Source organism: Petromyzon marinus, unplaced genomic scaffold (assembly GCF_048934315.1).
Source record: "Petromyzon marinus isolate PM22_M1 ecotype Great Lakes invasive population unplaced genomic scaffold, UKy_Petmar_22M1.pri1.0 PM_G_Scaffold_105, whole genome shotgun sequence".
NCBI classification, from domain to species: Eukaryota; Metazoa; Chordata; class Hyperoartia; order Petromyzontiformes; family Petromyzontidae; genus Petromyzon; species Petromyzon marinus.
In genome coordinates this window covers 456,662-480,843 of record NW_027422657.1, presented here as the reverse complement: position 1 = coordinate 480,843, position 24,182 = coordinate 456,662, and the positions used below count along the sequence as shown (strand labels likewise).

Here is a 24,182-nt window from a genome sequence, read left to right as displayed (position 1 = left end):
GTTTGTGTGATCTCCCCCTGTCCTACAGAGTGAGTGAGTGGAGTTTGTGTGATCTCCCCTTGTCCTACAGAGTGAGTGAGTGGAGTTTGTGTGATCTCCCCCTGTTCTACAGTGAGTGAGTGGAGTTTGTATGATCTCCCCCTGTCCTACAGAGTGAGTGGAGTTTGTGTGATCTCCCCCTGTCCTACAGAGTGAGTGGAGTTTGTGTGATCTCCCCCTGTCCTACAGAGTGAGTGGAGTTTGTGTGATCTCCCCCTGTCCTACAGAGTGAGTGAGTGGAGTTTGTGTGATCTCCCCCTGTCCTACAGAGTGAGTGAGTGGAGTTTGTATGATCTCCCCCTGTCCTACAGAGTGAGTGGAGTTTGTGTGATCTCCCCCTGTCCTACAGAGTGAGTGGAGTTTGTGTGATCTCCCCCTGTTCCACAGAGTGAGTGTGAGTGGAGTTTGTGTGATCTCCCCCTGTCCTACAGAGTGTGTGAGTGGAGTTTGTATGATCTCCCCCTGTCCTACAGAGTGTGTGAGTGGAGTTTGTGTGATCGCCCCCTGTTCTACAGAGTGAGTGGAGTTTGTGTGATCTCCCCCTGTACTACAGAGTGAGTGGAGTTTGTATGATCTCCCCCTGTTCTACAGATTGAGTGAGTGGAGTTTGTGTGATCTCCCCCTGTTCTACAGAGTGAGTGGAGTTTGTGTGATCTCCCCCTGTTCTACAGAGTGAGTGGAGTTTGTGTGATCTCCCCCTGTCCTACAGAGTGAGTGAGTGGAGTTTGTGTGATCTCCCCCTGTTCTACAGTGAGTGAGTGGAGTTTGTATGATCTGCCCCTGTTCTACAGAGTGTGTGAGTGGAGTTTGTATGATCTCACCCTGTCCTACAGAGTGAGTGAGTGGAGTTTGTATGATCTCCCCCTGTCCTACAGAGTGAGTGGAGTTTGTGTGATCTCCCCCTGTTCTACAGAGTGAGTGTGTGGAGTTTGTGTGATCTCCCCCTGTTTTACAGAGTGGAGTTTGTACGATCTCCCCCTGTCCTACAGAGTGAGTGAGTGGAGTTTGTGTGATCTCCCCCTGTTCTACAGAGTGAGTGAGTGGAGTTTGTGTGATCTCTCCCTGTTCTACAGAGTGAGTGGAGTTTGTGTGATCTCCCCCTGTCCTACAGAGTGAGTGAGTGGGGTTTGTGTGATCTCCCCCTGTTCTACAGAGTGAGTGAGTGGAGTTTGTGTGATCTCCCCCTGTTTTACAGAGTGAGTGGAGTTTGTGTGATCTCCCCCTGTCCTACAGAGTGAGTGAGTGGAGTTTGTGTGATCTCCCCCTGTCCTACAGAGTGAGTGAGTGGAGTTTGTGTGATCTCCCCCTGTCCTACAGTGAGTGAGTGGAGTTTGTATGATCTGCCCCTGTCCTACAGAGTGAGTGGAGTTTGTGTGATCTCCCCCAGTCCTACAGAGTGAGTGGAGTTTGTGTGATCTCCCCCTGTCCTACAGAGTGAGTGGAGTTTGTGTGATCTCCCCCTGTCCTACAGAGTGAGTGGAGTTTGTGTGATCTCCCCCTGTCCTACAGAGTGAGTGAGTGGGGTTTGTGTGATCTCCCCCTGTTCTACAGAGTGAGTGAGTGGAGTTTGTGTGATCTCCCCCTGCTCTATAGAGTGAGTGTGTGGAGTTTGTATGATCTCCCCCTGTTCTACAGTGTGAGTGGAGTTTGTGTGACCCCCCCCTGTCCTACACAGCAAGTGAGTTGAGTTTGTGTGATCTCCCCCTGTCCTACAGAGTGAGTGAGTGGAGTTTGTGTGATCTCCCCCTGTCCTACAGAGTGAGTGAGTGAGTTGAGTTTGTATGATCTCCCCCTGTCCTACAGAGTGAGTGAATGGAGTTTGTGATCTCCCCCTGTTCTACAGAGTGAGTGGAGTTTGTGTGATCTCCCCCTGTCCTACACAGCGAGTGAGTGGAGTTTGTGTGATCTCCCCCTGTCCTACAGAGTGAGTGAGTGGAGTTTGTCTGATCTCGCCCTGTCCTACAGAGTGAGTGGAGTTTGTGTGATCTCCCCCAGTTCTACAGAGTGAGTGGAGTTTGTGTGATCTCCCCCTGTCCTACAGAGTCAGTGAGTGGAGTTTGTGTGATCTCCCCCTGTCCTACAGAGTGAGTGGAGTTTGTGTGATCTCCCCCTGTTCTACAGTGAGTGAGTGGAGTTTGTATGATCTCCCCCTGTCCTACAGAGTGAGTGGAGTTTGTGTGATCTCCCCCTGTTCTACAGTGAGTGAGTGGAGTTTGTATGATCTCCCCCTGTCCTACAGAGTGAGTAGAGTTTGTGTGATCTCCCCCTGTCCTACAGAGTGAATGAGTGGAGTTTGTGTGATCTCCCCCTGTACTACAGAGTGAGTGAGTGGAGTTTGTGTGATCTTTCCCTGTCCTACAGAGTGAGTGGAGTTTGTGTGATCTCCCCCTGTCCGACAGAGTGTGTGAGTGGAGTTTTTGTGATCTCCCCCTGTCCTACAGAGTGAATGAGTGGAGCTTGTGTGATCTCCCCCTGTCCTACAGAGTGTGTGAGTGGAGTTTGTGTGATCTCCCCCTGTCCTATAGAGTGAGTGGAGTTTGTGTGATCTCCCCCTGTTCTACAGTGTGAGTGGAGTTTGTGTGATCTTCCCCTGTCCTACAGAGCAAGTGAGTGGAGTTTGTGTGATCTCCCCCTGTCCTACAGAGTGTGTGAGTGGAGTTTGTGTGATCTCCCCCTGTCCTACACAGCGAGTGAGTGGAGTTTGTGTGATCTCCCCCTGTTCTACAGTGTGAGTGGAGTTTGTGTGATCTTCCCCTGTCCTACAGAGCAAGTGAGTGGAGTTTGTGTGATCTCCCCCTGTCCTACAGAGTGTGTGAGTGGAGTTTGTGTGATCTTCCCCTGTCCTACACAGCGAGTGAGTGGAGTTTGTGTGATCTCCCCCTGTGAGCCGAATACACACACACAGGCAGAAAAAGTCACAGACATACACAGAGACACAAACACACAGAGAGACACACACAGACAAAGATGACAAAGATCCTCCGTGTAGCCTGAAAAACACCGTTGGGGCAAGTGCTGTTAGTGAGCACCAGACAGGCACGGACAAAGAGAGACACAGAGAGAGAGACACAGAGAGAGACACACACACACACAGACACAGAGAGAGACACACACACAGAGACACAGAGAGAGAGACACACACAAAGACACAGGCATATGTACAATCTCGTGCCACTCACTTTCCCTCAAGGGCACGACCACAACCGCTATCCAGGGTGAGGATCGCGATGGCGAGGATGAGAAGGAGAATCTCACACGGAGGAAGTAGCGGCCACCGGGATCGTCCAGCGCCGAGGAAACGTCGCACCGCGTCTCCGTTGTGGCAGCGCAGACGGTCTGCCAGCGGGCTCGTCTGAAGCTGCGCAGACAGAGACACAGGGAGGAGTGGTGAGGGTGGTGAGGAGCCAGTGGGTGAGAGAGACGTGTGTGTGTGTGAGTGGGTTGGTGGGTGAGTGGGTTGGTGAGTGAGTGGGTGAATGGGTGTGTGTGTGAGTGGGTTGGTGGGTGAGTGGGTTGGTGAGTGAGTGGGTGAGTGGGTTGGTGAGTGGGTGAATGGGTTTGTGAGTGAGTGGGTGAATGGGTGATTGAGTGGGTGAGTGAGTGGGTGATTGAGTGGGTTGGTAAGTGAGTGGGTGAGGGGGTTGGTGAGTGGGTTGGTGAGTGAGTGGGTGAGTGAGTGGGTTGGTCAGTGAGTGGGTTGGTGAGTGGGTTGGTGAGTGAGTGGGTGAGTGGGTGGGTGAGTGGGTTGGTGAGTGAGTGGGTAAGTTGGTTGGTGAGTGGATGAGTGAGTGGGTTGGTGAGTGAGTGGGTGAGTGAGTGGGTTGGTGAGTGAGTGGGTTGGTGAGTGGGTTGGTGAGTGAGTGGGTGAGTGGGTGGGTGAGTGGGGTGGTGAGTGAGTGGGTAAGTTGGTTGGTGAGTGGATGAGTGAGTGGGTTGGTGAGTGAGTGGGTGAGTGAGTGGGTTGGTGAGTGAGTGGGTTGGTGAGTGGGTTGGTGAGTGAGTGGGTGAGTGGGTGGGTGAGTGGGGTGGTGAGTGAGTGGGTGAGTGAGTCGGCTGGTGAGTGAGTGGGTTGGTGAGTGGGTTGGTGAGTGAGTGGGTGGGTGAGTGGGGTGGTGAGTGAGTGGGTTGGTGAGTGGGTTGGTGAGTGAGTGGGTGGGTGAGTGGGTTGGTGAGTGAGTGGGTTGGTGAGTGAGTGGGTTGGTGAGTGGGTTGGTGAGTGAGTGGGTGGGTGAGTGGGTTGGTGAGTGAGTGGGTAATTGGTTGGTGAGTGGGTGAGTGAGTGGGTTGGTGAGTGAGTGGGTGAGTGAGTAGGTTGGTGAGTGAGTGAGTGGGTAAGTGAGTGGGTGAGTGAGTGGGTGAGTGGGTTGGTGAGTGGGTTGGTGAGTGAGTGGGTGAGTGAGTGGGTTGGTGAGTGAGTGGCTGAGTGAGTGGGTGAGTGAATGGGTTGGTGAGTGGGTTGGTGAGTGAGTGGCTGAGTGAGTGAGTGAGCATCTCACAGTTTGCTCTGAACTGTGTATGTAACATTCAGGAACGTTGAGTTGGTCGTGGTCGTGGTGGTCGAGTTGATGGTGAAAGGATCAACAAGTGGGGGTCTATCCCCTCCATCCCCACTGGGAGCCGCTTCAACGGGGTCCCAGCAAAGGGTCACCAGGAGGTCTCGAGACTCCAAACGAACATTCAGTGGGAACAGCGGAGCTGGGCAGATGGGGAAAAACACTCAAGAGTGCGCTAACCACTGCACCACCACTCCTCACACACACAGTGCGTTAACCACTGCACCACCACTCCTCACACACACACACAGTGCGCTAACCACTGCACCACCACTCCCCACACACACACACAGTGCGCTAACCACTGCACCACCACTCCACACTCACACAGTGCCCTAACCACTGTACCACCACTCCCCACTCACACTTACACACACAGTGTGCTAACCACTGCACCACCACTCCACACACACACAGTGCGTTAACCACTGCACCACCACTCCCCACTCACACCCACACAGTGCGCTAACCACTGCACCACCACTCCTCACTCACACACACGGTGCGCTAACCACTGCACCACCACTCCTCACACACACAGTGCGCTAACCACTGCACCACCACTCCCCACTCACACACACAGTGACCTAACCACTGCACCACCACTCCCCACACTCACACAGTGTGCTAACCACTGCACCACCACTCCCCACACAATCACACAACCTGGCACCCGATTTATCGACCACCTCGGGCTCTGCTCACCGTGGCTGCTGCACGTGACGGGGTGGTGGTGGAGGAGGAGGAGAGGCAGGATGAAGGGGAAGAGTAGGCCAAGTTTGTAGAGTTTCGACATCGCCATTAACCCCACACGCAGCCACGCACCCGCCTCACCCAAGTCACGTGCTGAGTAAATCGATTCAAGGTTAAATTAAAGACTCGGATCGATTCCTGTGGGGATAACAAATGCGAATCGATAGTGGTCAAAAATGTAGCCGATGGCGTCGATCCACATTGGGACTGCATTGGAATTGACGTTGGTCGTGAGTGTAAAATGGAATCGAATACATTTTCGATAACATGGGAATTGATTATGGCGATTTGTTCTAATAACATAGGAATCGATCTAGCTAGGGATTTAAAGCGCATAAAATCGAATCCCATTGGGATACCTACCATGAGAATCGATTGTGTTAGAAAAGGAGAGCGTTTAGAATCGATTCCTATTGAGAATGAATCAGAATCAGAAATGGTTTTATTCGCCATGAAAGTTCACACCGACACGGAATTTACTTTGGCAGGATGGTGAATACATTCAACATATAGGAATCTAAAATCTTAAATAAGTTTTAAACAAGTCTTACTATAATAATAATAGTTAAAAGTCTAACTAACGCCAAGGGGCTGAATTATATAAAATTGAATAAATATCGAATATAAAATAGCTTTAAGATATAATTTAAAAATAAAAAATACAAATAGGTTAACATAGTTAATATCGGCAAGGTGTCATTATGTAGATAAAATATTAAAATCAGTGTAAGCCCTTGACCTTGTTTAACAGGCCAGCAGCAGATGGGAAGAAACTGTTTTTATGGCGTGAGGTTTTGGTCCTGATGGACCGAAGCCTTCTGCCGGAGGGGAGTAGCTGAAACAGAGAGTGTCCAGGGTGGGAGAAATCGGCCACAATCTTCCTCGCTCGCCTCATGGTCCTTGTCGTGTGCAGGTCCTCGAGGGTTGGTAGATTGCAGGCAATTACCTTCTCAGCAGTGTGGATGATACGCTGCAGTCTGCTCTTGTCCTTGGCAGTGGCAGCAGCGTACCAGACGGTTATGGAGGTGAGGATGGATTCAATGATCGCTTTATAGAATTGCACCATCATTGTCTTTGGCAGGTTGAATTTCTTCAGCTGCCATAGAAAGTACATCCTCTGTGCAGTCTGCTTAACAGCGGATGTCAAACAAGCCACTGTGTCACTCACAACGCACATTGCATGTTGGTGTCACGGTCAAAATTGTGGCAATTCCAGTAACACTATCCAGAAACTCCACAGGGAGATGACGCGTCAATGATCGCCCCCTACCGACAGACTCATGCCACGTGCAGGCCGGTGCAGGGCCACCTTGTGCCACACAGGGGCAGCTGCCACTAGGGGGCGCCCTTCGATTGTTTGAGATGAGGTTCGATACGAAACACCGAGTTGCTGAGGCAATTAGGCAAGCGACTTATGAGTGCAAATATGTTTATAACGTAGTGAATGCTTGGGAACTTAATTGTCTCTCGCTCCTGCTCACAGATTTACACAGCCCACAGGTCCACAGATACCAGCCGCTCCTCCTGGGCAGGTTCGGTTACGTACGGTGCGAAATAAGTTCCAGATACACACACACTCACACAGAGACCCATCGATTATCACGGTTGGCTACGTACGGTGCGAAATAAGTTCCAGATACACACACAGAGACTCACACAGATACACACACAGAGACTCACACAGAGACTCACACAGATACACACACAGACTCACACAGATACACACACAGAGACTCACACAGAGACCCATAGATTATCACGGTTGGCTACGTACGGTGCGAAAGAAGTTCCAGAGACTCACACAGAGACCCATAGATTAACACGGTTGGCTACGTACGGTGCGAAAGTTACAGATAAACAAGTTTGAGTCGCGGGCCGTGCAAGTTGACCGGGCGCGTGTTGCTACTGACAGTCGTTGAATACGGTTGGATAGACGCTGATAGAGAGACACACACACAGACAAGACAGGCGGACAAACAGACAAGAGGAACACAAAGACCACAGAGAGACACAGGCAGAAAGAAACACAGAGGCAAACAGATGACACAGACGGACAGAGAGATGTTGAATCGAACACACTTAACTCGCTCCATTGAAAGAGATTCCTCGATCTTCGCAATGCCCGGAAGTCGTTCTTATTTTTATTGATTTAATTGCGTGTGGTGTGTACGTACAAGAAATGTGGGATATCGATGTACACAGATATGAACAAGATCAGCAGACAAGACGTCTTTAATTTAATCGGTCTCTCCACGAAACAAAGGAATGTTGAACACGAAATATAAATCCCACGGCCTTCGTGCGAGTCCATAATTACTGCAGCATTGATTCAGTGCAAGCCAACTGTGGACCGGTTTTGGTGGACAATGTCTCAACAGCAGTGGGGCTTGCTTCAAGCCATGGTTGTGAACATCCAGACGTGAATCAGCAAGGAGCATTTCTAGTCCGAGTTCGACAAAATCTACGTCAACACGTAAGACAAAATTATAATTCGTGTTTTAGAGAATGTATCTCCTCTGCGTGTAACTTTAAGGTGGTATGCCTTGTAACTGATGAATGATCCGAGTGTGCTTCCTATGTCAAAGACAATGAGTTGCTCCAGATGCTTCCTGAAACACAAAAATACCCTTTGACCTGTATCACAAGAACATCGGGTCTCACCTGAGTTATCTGTACAGGTTGCTTCCAAAACACACACACACTTTGTCCTAACATCACTTATTCAATGTTTGACCCTTATAAAAAATAAAGTGATGCATGTACTCACAAAATCAGACAAGTGTTCATTCTAAATTTCGATTTAAAGCTTTCGTGACTGCAAGGATTCATCTTAAGTCACGTAGACTGAGAATAAAATAATAAATTAATAAAATAACACAATAAAGCAATTTCTATGACCAGTCTATTTCTATGACCAGTCACAAGCTAATCACTCAGCTATTTCAATGCTAAATTCTCCTGTTTTATATGTAAACCCCTTTGTCAAGGTTGCTCACCTCTCTAAACCAGCTTAAAAGACGCTACGAATCTTAACAGCGTTCATGAAGCTCTGTCGTCCCGACAGGTCTGTTCCTTTCACCTGAAAGCCACTTGTGTTGTGGCCGAAACGTCGTGAGAATTTTATTGTGTTATTTGTTTTTATTATTATAATCCCATTCCACGTGACTTTACCGAAAGAACCAAAGAAAATGTTCATTCTAAATTATTGACTGGAGTTTTAACAAAATGTAATTACTGCAGTAAAATCTACTGCATCAGATAACATCGGATTAAAAAGCTATTTGAAAAAATATGCACCGTCTGCTTAAAAGTGGATGTAAAACATACTATTGTGTCATTCAAAACGAGTAGGCCATTGCATGCTGGCGAATTCTAAACATTAGCGACAAATTACAAAACTGAGATGAAACATCAATCGCCCCCTACTGACAGCCTCTTGTTCACATACTCTTTGGTTCTTTCAGTAACGTCACGTAGGTAGACAAAATAATAATAGATCACGACGTTTCGATCGCAACACAAGCGGTCGTCCTCAGGCGGAAAACAAAATAAATGCAGGCCGGTGCAGGGCCACCACCTTGTGCCACACAGGGGCAGCTGCTACTTGGGGATGCTCTTCGAGTGTTTCAGACGAGATACAAAACTCCTAGTTGCCGAGACGATTAAGCAAGCACCGAGTAAATGCAATTATTATAACATAGTGAATGCTTGGGGGCTTATTGTCTCTCGCTCCTGGTTAAAGATCTACCCAACCCACGGGCCCACAAAGACTGGCCGCTCTTACTCTGCAGGTTGAACCTAGAAACTGAGTGTCCAACTTCACGTTCTTGTCATTAAAGGCCTGTGACAAAGGTCTATTGTAGCGACATCGTCTCTGGCTTACACATCTACCGGGTCTCCACTTGACTTTGTATTGCCTCGGAGGAAGTCCACCCACAACTCCACTTCCACAAACTGCTGGGAGTTGCCTCGCTCTACCTCACAGTCAGAATTCTCCTCCTGCTTCACGTTGCCTCCATCAATGTGAAGGTCCCATTTTGGAGTTGAATCTTCATCTTCACTTTTCACCTTCACTTCTTCCCTCTTCACCATCACTTCTTCCCTCTTCACCATCACCTCTTCATATTTCACCTCGATACCTTTAAAAGTGTCCAAGCTGGAATTTTCTTCCGGTTCGTGTTTCATGAGGGATGGGCTTATTGTGGCACTTTGACTTTCACAAGCTGATTTCAGATTCCACTCCTTGTGGATCTTCTGATGCTTCTGTGTTCTCTGGTGTACTTGAAGATTTTATGAATGTGCAAACGCCTTCTTGCAGAGTGCACCTGAAGGGTTTCTTTCCTGTGTGTTCTCTGGTGTACTTGAAGATTTGATGAATGTGCAAACATCATCCCGCACAAAATGCACCTGAAGGGTTTCTCTCCCGTGTGTGTTCTCTGGTGTACTTTAAGATGTGTTGACTGTGAAAACGCCTTCCCGCACAGAGTGCACTTGAAGGGTTTCTCTCCCGTGTGTGTTCTCTCGTGTACTTTAAGATTTGATGAATGTGCAAACATCATCCCGCACAAAATGCACCTGAAGGGTTTCTCTCCTGTGTGTGTTCTCTGGTGTTTTTTAACAACAGATGACCGTGAAAATGTCTTCCCACACACAGTGCACTTGAATGGTTTCTCTCCTGTGTGTGTTCTCTGGTGTTTTTTAAGAACAGATGAGAGTGAAAATGCCTTCCCACACACACTGCACTTGAAGGGTTTCTCTCCCGTGTGTGTTCTCTGGTGTTCTACAAGAGTAGATGAATGTGCAAATGCCTTCCCACACATCGTGCACCTGAAGGGTTTCACTCCCGTATATGTTCTCTGGTGTGTTACAAGAGCAGATGAATGTGCAAACGCCTTCCCACACACACTGCACTTGAAGGGTTTCTCTCCCGTGTGTGTTCTCTGGTGTATTACAAGAGCAGATGAACGTGCAAACGCCTTCCCACACACACTGCACTTGAAGGGTTTCTCTCCCGTGTGTGTTCTCTGGTGTTCTACAAGAGTAGATGAATGTGCAAACGCCTTCCCACACACACTGCACCTGAAGGGTTTCTCTCCCGTGTGTGTTCTCTGGTGTATTACAAGAGTAGATGAACGTGCAAACGCCTTCCCACACACAGTGCACTTGAAGGGTTTCTCTCCCGTGGGAATTCTCTGGTGGGTCTGAAGAACTGATGGCCATGCAAATGCCTTCCCAGACACAGTGCACTTAAAGGGTTTCTCTCCCGTGTGTGTTCTCTCGTGTACTACAAGAGTAGATGAATGTGCAAACGCCTTCCCACACATCGTGCACCTGAAGAGTTTCTCTCCTGTGTGAGTTCTCTGGTGTGTTACAAGAGCAGATGAACGTGCAAACGCCTTCCCACACACACTGCACTTGAAGGGTTTCTCTCCTGTGTGTGTTCTCTGGTGTTCTTTAAGAACAGATGACTGTGAAAATGCCTTCCCACACACAGTGCACTTGAAGGGTTTCTCTCCCGTGTGTGTTCTCTGGTGTATTTTAAGAGCAAATGACCGTGTAAATGCCTTGTTACACACATTGCACTTGAAGGGTTTCTCTCCCGTGTGTGTTCTCTGGTGTCTTTGCAGCTGTGATGAATGTGCAAATGCCTTCCCGCACATCTGCGGAGGAAGCGTCAGAGGAAGCGTCAGCTGCAGACAGAAAAAAATAATATCCACACCATCTACACGTCAGTATCGAGGCACAGAGGAATGCATATATAGTCACATGTGACTTACACGTCTACATTCATATATTCATGATGTAGTAAAAACGTTTCCCAAATTCATCACACGGGCTGTTATGGCACACAATGAGAGGGCAAATGGTCATAAATATGCCTGGAAGCCCTCGTATCTTCAAAATGAATGTTCACCCAAAACTCCGAGGACACAATTTCAGCTGTCTGGCTACAAAAGGAATATTTATCAGAGCTAAATTAAGCTCACATAGCAAAAGGTGTTGAAAACAATACTATTTGTGTTATGCAGAAATTCATAAATTAACGTTCAATCGCAACTTAGAGGTGTGAATCCAGGCTCAGATGTCCTTGAATGCTGGGATGAACAGTTCCGATTTCAGCTGCATGTGCGTGCTGTGTTAACTTCCTGTTTCCATTCGTATAAAGAGTTCCAGAGGAAAACAAAAGTAAACTATTGTTATGAGATAACCTCCGTGTTCAACAGAGTTAATAGACGTTACTGCAAACACAAACTGTACACTGTCACTGGGTAAACAGGCGGTGGCGTGTCTAGAATCACGCCTGGCCACCTTCATCTGCTTGGCATGAATGCTTCCTCACTGCACCAAGTAATTAATTGAGGATCAACGAACACAACCGAGGCTAACTGGAGTTTGCGTGTCTCTCTCCGTGGTGAGATGTTAACTACCTCACCTGGTATACAGGAAGTCGTGGGTTTGATCCCGACCCTGACGCCTGCTGTATATTTGGAGTTTGTGTCACTCCGTTTAGCGTCTTTGACCGATAGACATTGACACACGTATTCTTGTTTCTTTCAGTAAAGTTACGTAGATAGAAAATAACAATAACAGATAATACAATTACATTAAATAAAGACCACTTGTGTTGCGATCAAAACGACGTGAGTTTTTTTGCTTTATTTACATTTTTTTTGTTATTTTCATTTTATTTTCTATCTACGTGACTTTACCAAAAGAACCAAGAATATTAATTCCTGCAGTCACCAAAGTTTTAAGTCAAAACATTCACACACGTTGACAAAGCCTCACCTTGTGTTGTTGTGGGCAGGTCGCTTCTGATAACAAGAGCGGTATAGCAGCTCAAGTAGGCTTGGCCTGGTGAAAAAAAATAAAAAAAACTGCGTGAATATTTACAATAAAACAAAGTTACAAAGTGGCGAGCCGGGTGAAGACAAATTAAACTTAAGCGAGATAATTAAAGTAAATGCAATCAGGCGAGGGCAGGAGGCAAGGCCCCGCGTGGCTAGGCCCCGCGTTATAAAGTTCCAACCTGGACATCGATTCCCATGCTCGCTGCTACTCAACTGACATCCCTACGAGAGAGAGAGGCTCTACCTTGGTAAACAACAACAACAACCACCACCACAACCACCACCACCACCACAACGATGAGAATTTCTCACCTCGGATTTCAGTGCAAGCGCGGATCGGCAGCCTCCTGTTACCTCGCGACATCACGCGGGTCAGCAGGTAACATGACGTCACTTCCGGGGTAAGAGACACGCCCCTCCCATAATGAGCGGCTCTGTTAATATTAATGTGTTCACTGGCCATACGTCAGGGGATGGGGCGTGGCTGCTGAACCCGAAGGCTTTAACGGAAACATTATGTTAATGATTCGCCAGTCACTGGGCGTAGCTTTGCCCAAATAAGGATTGCCACTGGAACGATATCGGCAGTGATCTGAGCGGAGGTGACGTCACGCTCAAGAGCGCCGTGGACGGGGGTTGGGGGAGTGTGGATGCCTTGGTGACATGACGTCACTAGCGAGGTATACCTCCCGCTGGCACTTCATGCCGATGAGGTCGGCTGAGTGGTGACGTCACAGAGCGGGGATGGAGTTTAAGTTGATTTAGATTCATTTTCCATTGCCCCCTCCCTTGGGTGCGTGAACTCAGCAACAACAACGTTGACATTATTGTGTGTACAGTGTGTGTGTGTACACACTGTGTGTGTGTACGTACACACTGTGTGTGTACACACTGTGTACGTACACACTGTCTGTGTGTATACACACACACAGTGTGTACGTGTGTGTGTACGTACACAGTGTGATTTGGCCTATGAGGGTCGACTGACTGAGATGACTGGCCAATGCACCGCCTTTGCTCCCCACTACACACACACACGTACACAGTGTGTACGTGTGTGTGTGTACGGTGCATTGGCCAGTCATCTCAGTCAGTCGACCCTCATAGGCCAAATCGCTTCTGTAAAATGAGTGAATAGCACCTCAGTGGGCTTTGCCTGGTAGGACGGGGATGGTTTAGTTGCGTGCGTGTGTTTGGGCGATTTATTTACCATTGTTGTACTTTGCACTACCATCACGTGTTCTACTTTGTGTTGTTTTAACGTTCTTATCCCGTGCGCCTACTGGACATCTGTGAAAAAGAGCTTCATAGCTCATCGGATTTCTCCAGTACAAATAAACATTCTGCTTCCGAGGTGCTCGCTAACGGGCACTTGCCCCAACAGTCTGTTAAAGGTTACCACGGGGGGGATCTGCGTCTTTTGTTGGCCGGGCTAACGCTACGTTAATTCACGATGCTTCAGAGACATTGCACACGAGGTTTCTTTGCTAGTGGGAGTCATCAAGTGAGTACCTCTCAGTCAAGCGTCTCAGCCGTGCCGCTGCAAACTGCAAGGGAGGTCCCCCCCCCCCCACAAGACTTGTCGGTCAAATCATTGCGGTGTGTCACGATATTTGTTGCAATATTTCAGATTTGTTCATGCGTGTTTGATTTTCGCGAATGTGTATTGCGTGCACATTTGGAATACGGTTCGTTTTTCGAGAGAGAGAGAGGAAAATATAAAATGACGTATTTAATTTGTTGTTGATAGCTGAGGATATATTTGACGTGGTTTGTTGGCGGAAAATAAAAACTATAACTGATGTAGCACAGCAACACTGAGTGTACGGCGTCTCGCTGCACGTGGTCTGTGCCCGCCAGACCAGAGACACGTGACTAGTGTAGCTAGCCAGGTGGTGACCACCAGGCTAGCTACACTAGTTACCACGTGACTAGTGTAGCTAGCCAGGTGGTGACCATGTGACTAGTGTACCTAGCCAGGTGGTGACCACCAGGCTAGCTACACTAGTTATCACGTGACTAGTGTAGCTAGCCAGGTGGTGACCAACAGGCTAGCTACACTAGTTATGACGTGACTAGTGTATCTAGCCAGGTGATGACCACCAGGCTAGCTACACTAGGTACCACGTGACTAGTGTAGCTAGCCAGGTGGTGACCACCAGGCTAGCTACACTAGTTACCACGTGACTAGTGTAGCTAGCTAGGTGGTGACCACCAGGCTAGCTACACTAGTTACCACGTGACTAGTGTATCTAGCCAGGTGATGACCACCAGGTTAGCTACACTAGTTACCACGTGACTGGTGTAGCTAGCTAGGTGGTGATCACCAGGCTAGCTACACTAGTTATCACGTGACTAGTGTAGCTAGCCAGGTGGTGACCACTGAGTGTATGGCGTTTCGCTGCACGTGGTCTATGCCCGCCAGACCAGAGACATCAATCGCACGCCCGACCCGACCCACGATTAGACAGGCTAAAAAGCTGCGTGCATTATATCGTTGTTGATTCAAATGTCACAAGCAGTAAACAATTGAAACGGCGCATATGTTTGATAGTTCAACATGTTTATAACATTTCATGTTAATGTTATTTGAGGATATTGCCACGAATTTAACCTACCATATATAAAATCAAACGTAGCAACGCAACGTTTTGATTGGCCATCGAACAAAGACGGCCACCGCATCGCACGCTTTCAGATGCACTGCCGCGGCCGTCTGGAACGCTCTTCCTTCCGATATTAGGAAGCCACTGGAGCTATGCGCTTTTAAATCATCTGGATTTAAAATTTATTTCTTTAGAACTAAACTTGGTTCGAAGCTTTTGTGACTGCAGGAATTAATCTTTGTTTTTTTCGGTAAAGTCACGTATACATAAGAAATAATAAAATAACATAATAGCGTACGACGTTTCGGTTGCAACACAAGCAGCCATCATCAGGTACAGAAGAGCTAAATTTACGAGAGAGGGGAAACACATAACCCCAGATGTATACACAGACACCCAAGTAGGGGGAACTAACACCGACACAATAGGGGACACAGCGAGAGAAGCATACCAAACAGAGTTTATGTGTATCTATGTGTGTGTGTGTGCCGACTGTATCTTAAATTTCATACTTAACTTGCAATTTAGCAATCTTTGAAATAACGTAATCAACCTGGCTATGCGTTAATTGTGTTTTGACTGACCGTCTGTGTTGCTTTATTTGGTTTCTAAATTTTGCTAAACTCTGTCTGGTATGCTTCTCTCTCTGTGTCGCCTATTGTGTCGGTGTCAGTTCCCCCTACTTGGGTGTCTGTGTATACATCTGGGGTTATGTGTTTCCCCTCTCTCTTAAATTTAGCTCTTCTGTACCTGATGATGGCTGCTTGTGTTGCAACCGAAACGTCATACGCTATTATGTTATTTTATTATTTCTTATTTATACGTGACTTTACCGATAAAAAACAAAGATTATTTAGAACTGTTTTTTCCCTGTGATTATTGACGTGTGATTAATGTGATGTTTCGTACGTAACGAACGTGATGATTCAATGGCATCGCCTTCTAAGTTTGACGATGAGATGATGTCACACGACGTCATGCTTTCTGACGTCATCACCTTGGCCAGAAAACGTTTTGGGAAACCCTTTGGTCAATTTGTCTCGTTTTCTTTTTGGGCAAGTCTCTAGTAACGCAAGTTAAAACTAAAGTTGTACGCGTATTAGATCATATTGACGAGAGCAATTGTGAGCCCAAGTTACAGACAGACAGAGCTCAAGTATTAGCACCCCCAACCTTAGCCGCAACAAATATATTTGTTTAATTCTCTACTTGACCTCCGCCCTTCCTCTCTTACCGATGTTTGGTTCTTCTAATCATATTTGCAGGTGTATGGAACCAGAACGCTTTTGGAACTCACAGGAATACCTCTGACGTATGAACAAATCAGCTCCAGAGCAGATTTGTGCTCCCAAAAGGAAATAATGAAAATGAGATGTGTGTGTGCTTGTCCAATCAAATTCCCCAGGAGTTTAAAAGCGAGAACTTTAAGTCATAGATCGATAGTCATTACAAGTGCAGTAGTAAACACAAGTTTAGAACACGGTGGCAGCCAATCATCCCACTGCTAATGTACCAAGGATAGGTTATATCACACACATATATATAAGCATGCCAACCTTGGATGGTACATTACAACTAAACTATTACAACTATTTATTATTTTACCAGGTAAGGCCCAGTGAGCTATATAGTTCTATTTCAGAAGCGACCTTGCTATCTCAAATTAATCTTGCCTTTTTAAAGCTTTCGCGACTGCAGGAATTCATCTTCTTGGTTCTTTCGGTAAAATCACCACGTAGAATGGAAATAATAAAATAATAAAGTAGTAAAAATAAAACAATAAAATAAAATTCTCACGTTTTGGCCACAACACAAGTAGCCTTCCTCAGGTGAAGGAACATAACTGTCGGGAAGACAGCGCTTTAGTTATTATGTTTAATTTTTATTATTTGATTCCCATTCTACGTGACTTTACCGAAAAAACCAAGAAGATTAATCTCGCCATCCCGATTGCTTGGGTTGCCGATTGAAAGCGTCCCAAACATTGTGAGTAACGCCTGGCCTACGTAACATCGGCACCAACGTCATGTGGCAATATGCCTGCAGGATCTCATCGTTCAAACAGGCGTCTGGCTTTGATGAAAGAATCCTTGAAAACAAAGCTCCATGAGCATCCCGGTCTCATGACGGTTCCCATTGCGCACACGGACAGCTGCTCTTCCACTCCGCTGCTGGACGAAGGCCTCCCCACGCCGCAGTCGAAACGTTGTGAGAATTTTATTGTTTTATATTTTTATTATTTTGTTTCCCTTCGAGGTGACTTTACCGAAAAAACCAAGAATACTCATCTGTTCCAGTTATCGACGTAACTGATGATTTGAGATTAGAATGTATATGCTCTGAACCCTCAGCCCTGTTCACAAAAATGTAATGCTGCTTTGGTTAATTCATGAGAACCAGACAGGAGTTAATTAAGGGTAGACACTCGGATAGTAATACAAGAATGGTTATGACAAGAATGTTTATTAATTCAATTATAATTGCCCAAGCGTCGTAGCATTGAAATGGTTGTGGTGGCTTTTGAATAGTGAAAAACTCCTTTTAAAAACGGTTTTATTTTAAAGTGCACTAAAAAGTAAAGAAATCGATTGGACAACGGGAAGTGGACGACATCTTGAGTACAAGATTTGACCACGACATCAAACACAGGAATGAAGTTTAATAACTTTTTTGTCACAACTTCGTTCAACTGACCATCGAGAAGTGCGTCAATGATGCGGCGCCATCTCCCACATCAACGCTTACTTGAATTAATTGGTTATTTTATAAATCAATCTTCAATGTACAACTTTTGTTTGTGTGGAGTGAGGGTGCCCGTAGCTCGTTCACACGGAGCAGGCGAGGCGATTCCACAGTTTAGGGACCGCGGCGTTTTTGACCTACACATATACATATGAATAAGGCGTACATACAAAATGTTAATCGCTTTAAAGGAGCCAATTAATTGATTCATTGATGCCGATTTTGATACAGGCATGCATTGTCACCGGATCTGAGTACCGTGTGCAAAATGTGGAATTGATTGGACGGCGGGAAGTGGACAAAATTTTTATCACAACATTTGACCACGACAGAGGAATCAAGTTAAGTAAAACCATTTTGAACGCGAATGAGAAATCCCCCCCCACCCTCCACCGATGACGCGCGAGCATTGCTAGGGGCAACCCCCGGGCAGCTTTAGCGGAGCAAGGAAATACTTAAATACTGCGAAATAGCAATAAATTGTTAATTTAACAATTTTAAAGTTTACGGATGGGAAAACGGAATGGTGCTGGCTCACCACGGGGCTTGCGGCGTGGTACCCGGCTACTTTTTTTAAACGTAAACTCCACGGTTCACGAGCAAGTGTGCGTCCACACAGAGACAGACAGACAGACACACAGAAAAAATGCCTTTTATAGGTAAGAAAAGAAAAACGATGATGAGACTCAATGTGTGAAGAACACAGGATTTATTCGGCTCACAAGTCAACGGATATAACTTCAAAACACTTTTATCGGTCATCTCTTTCTCGAGACAGTGTTCCCGTGGGATTATTTCCAAGTCGATAGACGACACCTTTTTTTACTTATCCTGGCAGACACACAGACACGCCTGTCTATATGTGTCTGTGTCTCTGTGTGTGTCTATGTGTCTGTGAGTATGTCTGTGTTTGTGTGTGTCTGTGTGTGTCTGTGTCTCTGCATGTGCCTGTGTCTCTGTGTGTGTCTGTCTCTGCGTGTGTCTATGTGTCTTGTGTGTGTCTGTGTCTATGTATCTCTGCGTGTGTCTGTGTCTTTGTGTGTGTGTGTCTATGTGTCTCTGCGTGTGTGTCTGTGTGTCTCTGCATGTGCCTGTGTCTCTGTGTGTCTGTGTCTCTACGTGTGTCTGTGTCTTGTGTGTGTCTGTGTCTATGTATCTCTGCGTGTGTGTCTGTGTCTTTGTGTGTGTCTATGTGTCTCTGCGTGTGTGTCTATGTGTCTCTGCGTGTGCCTGTGTCTCTGTGTCTGTGTCTCTGCGTGTGTCTATGTGTCTTGTGTGTGTCTGTGTCTATATATCTCTGCGTGTGTCTGTCTGTGTGTTTGTCTATGTGTCTGTGTCTATGTGTCTATGTGTCTGCATGTGTCTATGTGTCTGTGTGTGTCTACAGTGACGCGCGGTGGTGGTAGTGATGGCGGTAGTGGTGGCGGCCGTGTGGTGCGTGTCGAACTTCTTTCACGCCGTACGTATCGTGAACATCGCCACTGGGGAGATTAAGGTGGCTGCGGGTGCTGGCGATGATTACTGGGCGCCCCCCCTGCCCGCCTTCGCCGCTAAACGTCGCTCGCCAGTCTGTTCCAAGCCATAGGGTAGGGGGAGCGAGATAGAGAGGGGGGGGGGGTGGTGGTGGTGGACCTTTGTCTTGCGGCGTGTAAATATTGTTGTGTGCGTGCGGGGTTTGTCCATGTGGTGGCGGTAATGGTGAGTCGAGCAAAAGTGGTGAAAGTTTGTGGGGTCGCTCCGAGCTCACCCTGTCACCCATCGCTCTCGAGCTCCCTCCTAGGGGAAGATGATGAGGTTGACGAGGTTGATGATCCTCATCGTTTGTGAATGCAGAAATAAACATCAGAATCTGGTGGTTTCATTCTGACCTCCGATCCTGGTCAGCAATTGAACGTCGGGAAACCCTCGCGCCGAGGGGCCCCACTAGTGGGCGTGGCCGTGCCCCACCAGTGGGCGTGGCCGTGCCCCACCAGTGGGCGTGGCAGTGCCCCCACCAGTGGGCGTGGCCGTGCCCCCATCACGTGGCGTGTGTAGTGACGGCAGCTACGCTCGGAGTGGCTGGATAATAAAGCTTGAAACGCACAGCAAACCACGTGGCCTCGGTGACACGCGATGCGAGGAGGACAGGCAGCCTATACAAAGACAAAGGCACCCCCAGTAGCCTCAGCACACTTTTGTGGCAAGTTCTGTTGGGAGTAGCAATTAAGGGCAGCACTGTAGGGCACTCCGGGGTGGGGAGATAGGGGGGTGGACAGCACCACAGGCCATCAGCCAGCTGCAGAAACATTCCCCTCCTCCACTCATCTCACTCACCCAGTCACCCCTCCACTCACCCCACCACTCATCTCACTCACCCCTCCATTCATCTCACTCACCCAGTCACCCCATTCACCCCCCCACTCACCCCTCCACTCACCCCTCCACTCACCGCTCCACTCATCTCACTCACCCCTCCACTCATCTCACTCACCCCTCCACTCACCCCTCCACTCACTCCTCCACTCATCTCACTCACCCATCCACTCACCCCTCCACTCACCCCTCCACTCATCTCACTCACCCAGTTACCCACTCACCCCTCCACTCACCCCTCCGCTCACCCCTCCGCTCACCCCTCCACTCATCTCACTCACCCCTCCACTCACCACTCCGCTCACCCCTCCGCTCACCCATCCACTCACCCCACTCACCCCTCCACTCATCTCACTCACCCAGTCACCCACTCACCCCTCCACTCACCCCTCCGCTCACCCTCCGCTCACCCCTCCACTCATCTCACTCACCCCTCCACTCACCCCTCCACTGATCTCACTCACCCCTCCACTCACCCCTCCGCTCACCCCTCCGCTCACCCCTCCACTCATCTCACTCACCCCTCCACTCACCCCACTCACCCCTCCGCTCATCTCACTCACCCCTCCACTCACCCCACTCACCCCTCCACTCATCTCACTCACCCAGTCACCCACTCACCCCTCCACTTATCCCACTCACCCCTCCACTCATCTCACTCACCCACTCACCCCTCCACTCACCCCACCACTCACCCCTCCACTTATCTCACTCACTCACCCCTCCACTCACCCCACTCACCCCTCCATTCATCTCACTCACCCAGTCACCCACTCACCCCTCCACTCATCTCACTCACCCACTCACCCCTCCGCTCACCCCTCCGCTCACCCCTCCACTCATCTCACTCACCCCTCCGCTCACCCCTCCGCTCACCCCTCCACTCACCCCTCCGCTCACCCCACCACTCATCTCACTCCGCTCACCGCCCAGCCCCCCAGTAGCCCGAGCTGCTGCTGCTGCTGGGGGGCGTTGTCCCCCAGCGCCGCGTTGGCCCTCAGCAGGAACCTCGTGCGGTGACGCCGCCTCTCCCCCCCCCCTCCCTCCCCTGCCAGCAGCGCCCTCCTGCACCACCACCTCGTCCGCCTCCTCCTCCTCCGCATAGGCCGCTGCCAGCAGCAGCTCCGCAATGCCTCCCACCGTGTCGCCGTCCCTCAGGGCCCTCCCCGGGGGGGTCGCCCCCCCCCCCACCGCCCCCCCCGCCGCGTGGATCCGCGCCGAGCGGCGCACCGGCGTCACGAGCCGCGGCCGCGAGGGGGGGGCTGCCGGCGCTGTGGTGGAAGGGGGGGCCGTGATGTTAGGGGGGGCAGCCAGGGTGGTGGTGGTGGTGCAGGAGATGTTGGCGGCTGGGGTGGTGGTGGTGCAGGAGATGTGGGCGACTGGGGTGGTGGTGCAGGAGATGTGGGCGGCTGGGGTGGTGGTGGTGCAGGAGGTGTGGGCGGCTGGGGTGGTGGTGGTGGTGCAGGAGATGTTGGCGGCTGGGGTGGTGGTGCAGGAGGTGTGGGCGGCTGGGGTGGTGGTGGTGCAGGAGATGTGGGCGGCTGGGGTGGTGGTGGTGCAGGAGGTGTGGGCAGCTGGGGTGGTGGTGGTGCAGGAGATGTGGGCGGCTGGGGTGGTGGTGCAGGAGATGTGGGCGGCTGGGGTGGTGGTGGTGGTGCAGGTGTGGGCGGCTGGGGTGGTGGTGGTGGTGCAGGAGGTGTGGGCGGCTGGGGTGGTGGTGGTGCAGGAGGTGTGGGCGGCTGCAGTCACGAAAGCTTTAAATAAAAAATGTTCGACTTTAAATTAAAAAAAAATTTCGACTAAATTAAATTAAAAACTTAAAACATTTTTCGACTTAAATAAATTTAAACAAATTTAAAAAAAATTCGCCCTCAAAATCACTCGAACCTTGGGCAGCTGAGGCGCGCGAGTTCACTTCGTCCATCGTAGACATCGCCGGAGAAGTTGTTGTTGTGCTGTTGTTTAGTCGTCGTTGTATAGTCGTTGTTTATTTGTAGTTTAATGTTTAAAGTTGTAAAGTTAAATGGTTAAAGTCGCAGCCTAAGTGGAGGCCTTCGAGGCGGCCATCGACAAATTCTGAAATTTCGCGACCCTTGCCCCCTGAACTTGCCTCCGATTGGCTGCAGGAGAGGACACACACGAGTGTACACCATCACACCATCACACACACAGTGCACACCACCACACTATCACACATACAGAGTGCACACCACCACACTATCACACACACAGAGTGTACATCACCACACCATCACACACACCTCACGCTTTCTCTCTGTTTAAACGTGAAAACTCTTAAACTCTTAAAACACCAACCCTTAAACACTAACCCTTAAAAGCCAACTCTTAAACACCAACCCTTAAACGCCAACCCTTAAACACCAACCCTTAAACATCAACCCTTAATCACCTCCCGTTAAACACCAATCCTTAAACACCAACCTTTAAACACTACCCTTAAACACCAACCCTTAAACACCAACCCTTAAACACCAACCTTTAAACGCCAACCCTTAATCACCACCCGTTAAACACCAATCCTTAAACGCCAAGCCTTAAACACCAAGCCTTAAACACAAACCCTTAAACACCAACCCTTAAACGCAAACCCGTAAAAGCCAACCCATAAACGCCAACCCTTAAAAACAAACCCTTAAACACCAACCCTTAAACGCCATCCCTTAAACTCCAAACCTTAAACAGCAGCCGTTAAACACCAACCCTTAAAGGCCAAACTTACACGCCACAACCTGGACGGTAGAGGGCATTCTTTACCTCACGCTTTCTCTCAAAAGTGGCGACCTCACACTCCTAGCGGGTCCTCCTCCACCTCGTCGTCGTCCTCCTCCTCGTCGTTAATTGAGCAACAAAAATAAATTTTCCGGCGTCTGCACCCCCCTCACGAATTAAAAAAAAATGGCGGTGGGTGAGGGGGAGGAGCCAAAACAAATTGGCGGGAAAACAAAAAAAACTTCGCGTCACGTGGGAAGGGAGACACCAAATCCGATTGGCTCCGAGGCGGGAGCGACTTTGAGGAAAACTTTTTTACAGTAAGAAATTACAAAACTCAACATCGACAATAAAACTCGCGTTGGCATTCTCGCGGTGTAAATAAATGTAAAAAAAAGTTGTATTGTTGACGTACCATATTTAAATCAAATGTTTTTTTACTCAAACGCGATTCCATTGTTTCGATTCCTTCTCAGTCCTGAATCGTGTCGAGCTATGATTACGAAACGCGAATCGTGGTCCGCGTTTGCTGAGCCAATAGGAGCGCAACGCTGCTGAAGGCAGCGTCCAGTAGGAGAAGGCGATGGTGGGAGGTGGCCGGGTGCCGCTTGGACCAATCAGTGAGCAGGGTGTTCAATGTTTCCCGCTCTTTCTGGGTTTTTTTTAAATCACAAAACAATATTTAAACCCCGGGGTAAAAGTTATCGAGAGCATTGTTTTAATAAGTGTGTAGTCGGCAAAGTTTGTACGTAAATTATATTTAAACAGAGGAGCAGTAACAATATAACTACACCAATATTATCCCAATAGTAATCGATTCCATCAGCTATAATCACTACCACCATCTAGATTCCCGCTTTATCCCCCACTCCATTAAAATCGATTCCACAAGCTCCATTCACCAACGATCGATTCCCATGTTACTAACAACGGGAATCGATTACATCTAAAACGTCGGAAGCCGCAACGGGAATCGACTCCATCTAAAACGTCGGAAGCCGCAACGGGAATTGACTCCATCTGAACGTCGGAAGCCGCAACGGGAATCGACTCCATGTTATTTTTTAACAATGTCTAAGAGTGTTATTCTATTACAACGTTGCTCTGTTTTTTTCTTCATAACCACAATCATATAAACAGAAATCTATGCATTGTTACATGAAGACAAGTCCACATATTGTGGCCAAGGTTTAGAAAATTGTTATTTTTATTTACATAGCATAGCAATTATTATTTTTGTTTAAATATTTTGAATAGCAATATATTGGGGGGGGGGGCATTTTGAGCAATATTTTTTTTGGGGAAATCTTTTTATTCTTCTACAAGCCGCCACAACATGTACACTTAGCCAGCTCTTACAATGAACAATACTTCAATGGTACGCGTTGAAACTTAAGCCTAAGGTGTTTCTCCCCTCTGAGAAACACTTTCAAGGTCCCTCTTGTCATTTCAATATCGTTGATACAGTTTGTATTTGCAGTAAAGTCTAACTCTATTGAGCACGGAGGTTATATAAAAACAGTAGTTTATTTTTGTTTTCCTCTGCTACTCTTTCT

General features: G+C 48.3%; 2 protein-coding genes and 1 long non-coding RNA gene across 3 annotated transcripts in view; all 3 read right to left on the bottom strand.

The window, feature by feature from the left end:
• LOC142908861 (uncharacterized) overlaps positions 1-5,437 on the bottom strand; it is a 61,250-nt gene extending 55,813 nt beyond the window's left edge. Inside the window, exons 1-3 of the mRNA XM_076059503.1 lie at positions 5,298-5,437; positions 4,536-4,734; positions 3,219-3,397 (exon numbers count right to left, since the gene is read on the bottom strand). Coding sequence (XP_075915618.1) covers positions 3,219-3,397; positions 4,536-4,734; positions 5,298-5,394 — 475 coding nt within the window. The 5' untranslated portion in view covers positions 5,395-5,437. The remainder of the gene's footprint in view (positions 1-3,218; positions 3,398-4,535; positions 4,735-5,297) is intronic.
• Positions 5,438-7,559: 2,122 nt separating this feature from the next.
• Positions 7,560-12,202, bottom strand: LOC142908860 (uncharacterized). Its single transcript, XM_076059502.1, has 2 exons — positions 12,135-12,202; positions 7,560-11,005 (listed from the first exon to the last, which is right to left on the bottom strand). Exon 2 carries the CDS (start codon positions 11,003-11,005, stop codon positions 9,575-9,577), a length of 1,431 nt encoding a protein of 476 aa, XP_075915617.1. The 5' UTR covers positions 12,135-12,202; the 3' UTR covers positions 7,560-9,574.
• Positions 12,203-18,236: 6,034 nt separating this feature from the next.
• Positions 18,237-22,810, bottom strand: LOC142908859 (uncharacterized). Its single transcript, XR_012932013.1, has 4 exons — positions 22,672-22,810; positions 21,784-22,016; positions 20,823-21,167; positions 18,237-19,113 (listed from the first exon to the last, which is right to left on the bottom strand). It is a non-coding gene; the product is annotated as an uncharacterized LOC142908859 (long non-coding RNA).
• Positions 22,811-24,182: the final 1,372 nt, after the last annotated feature.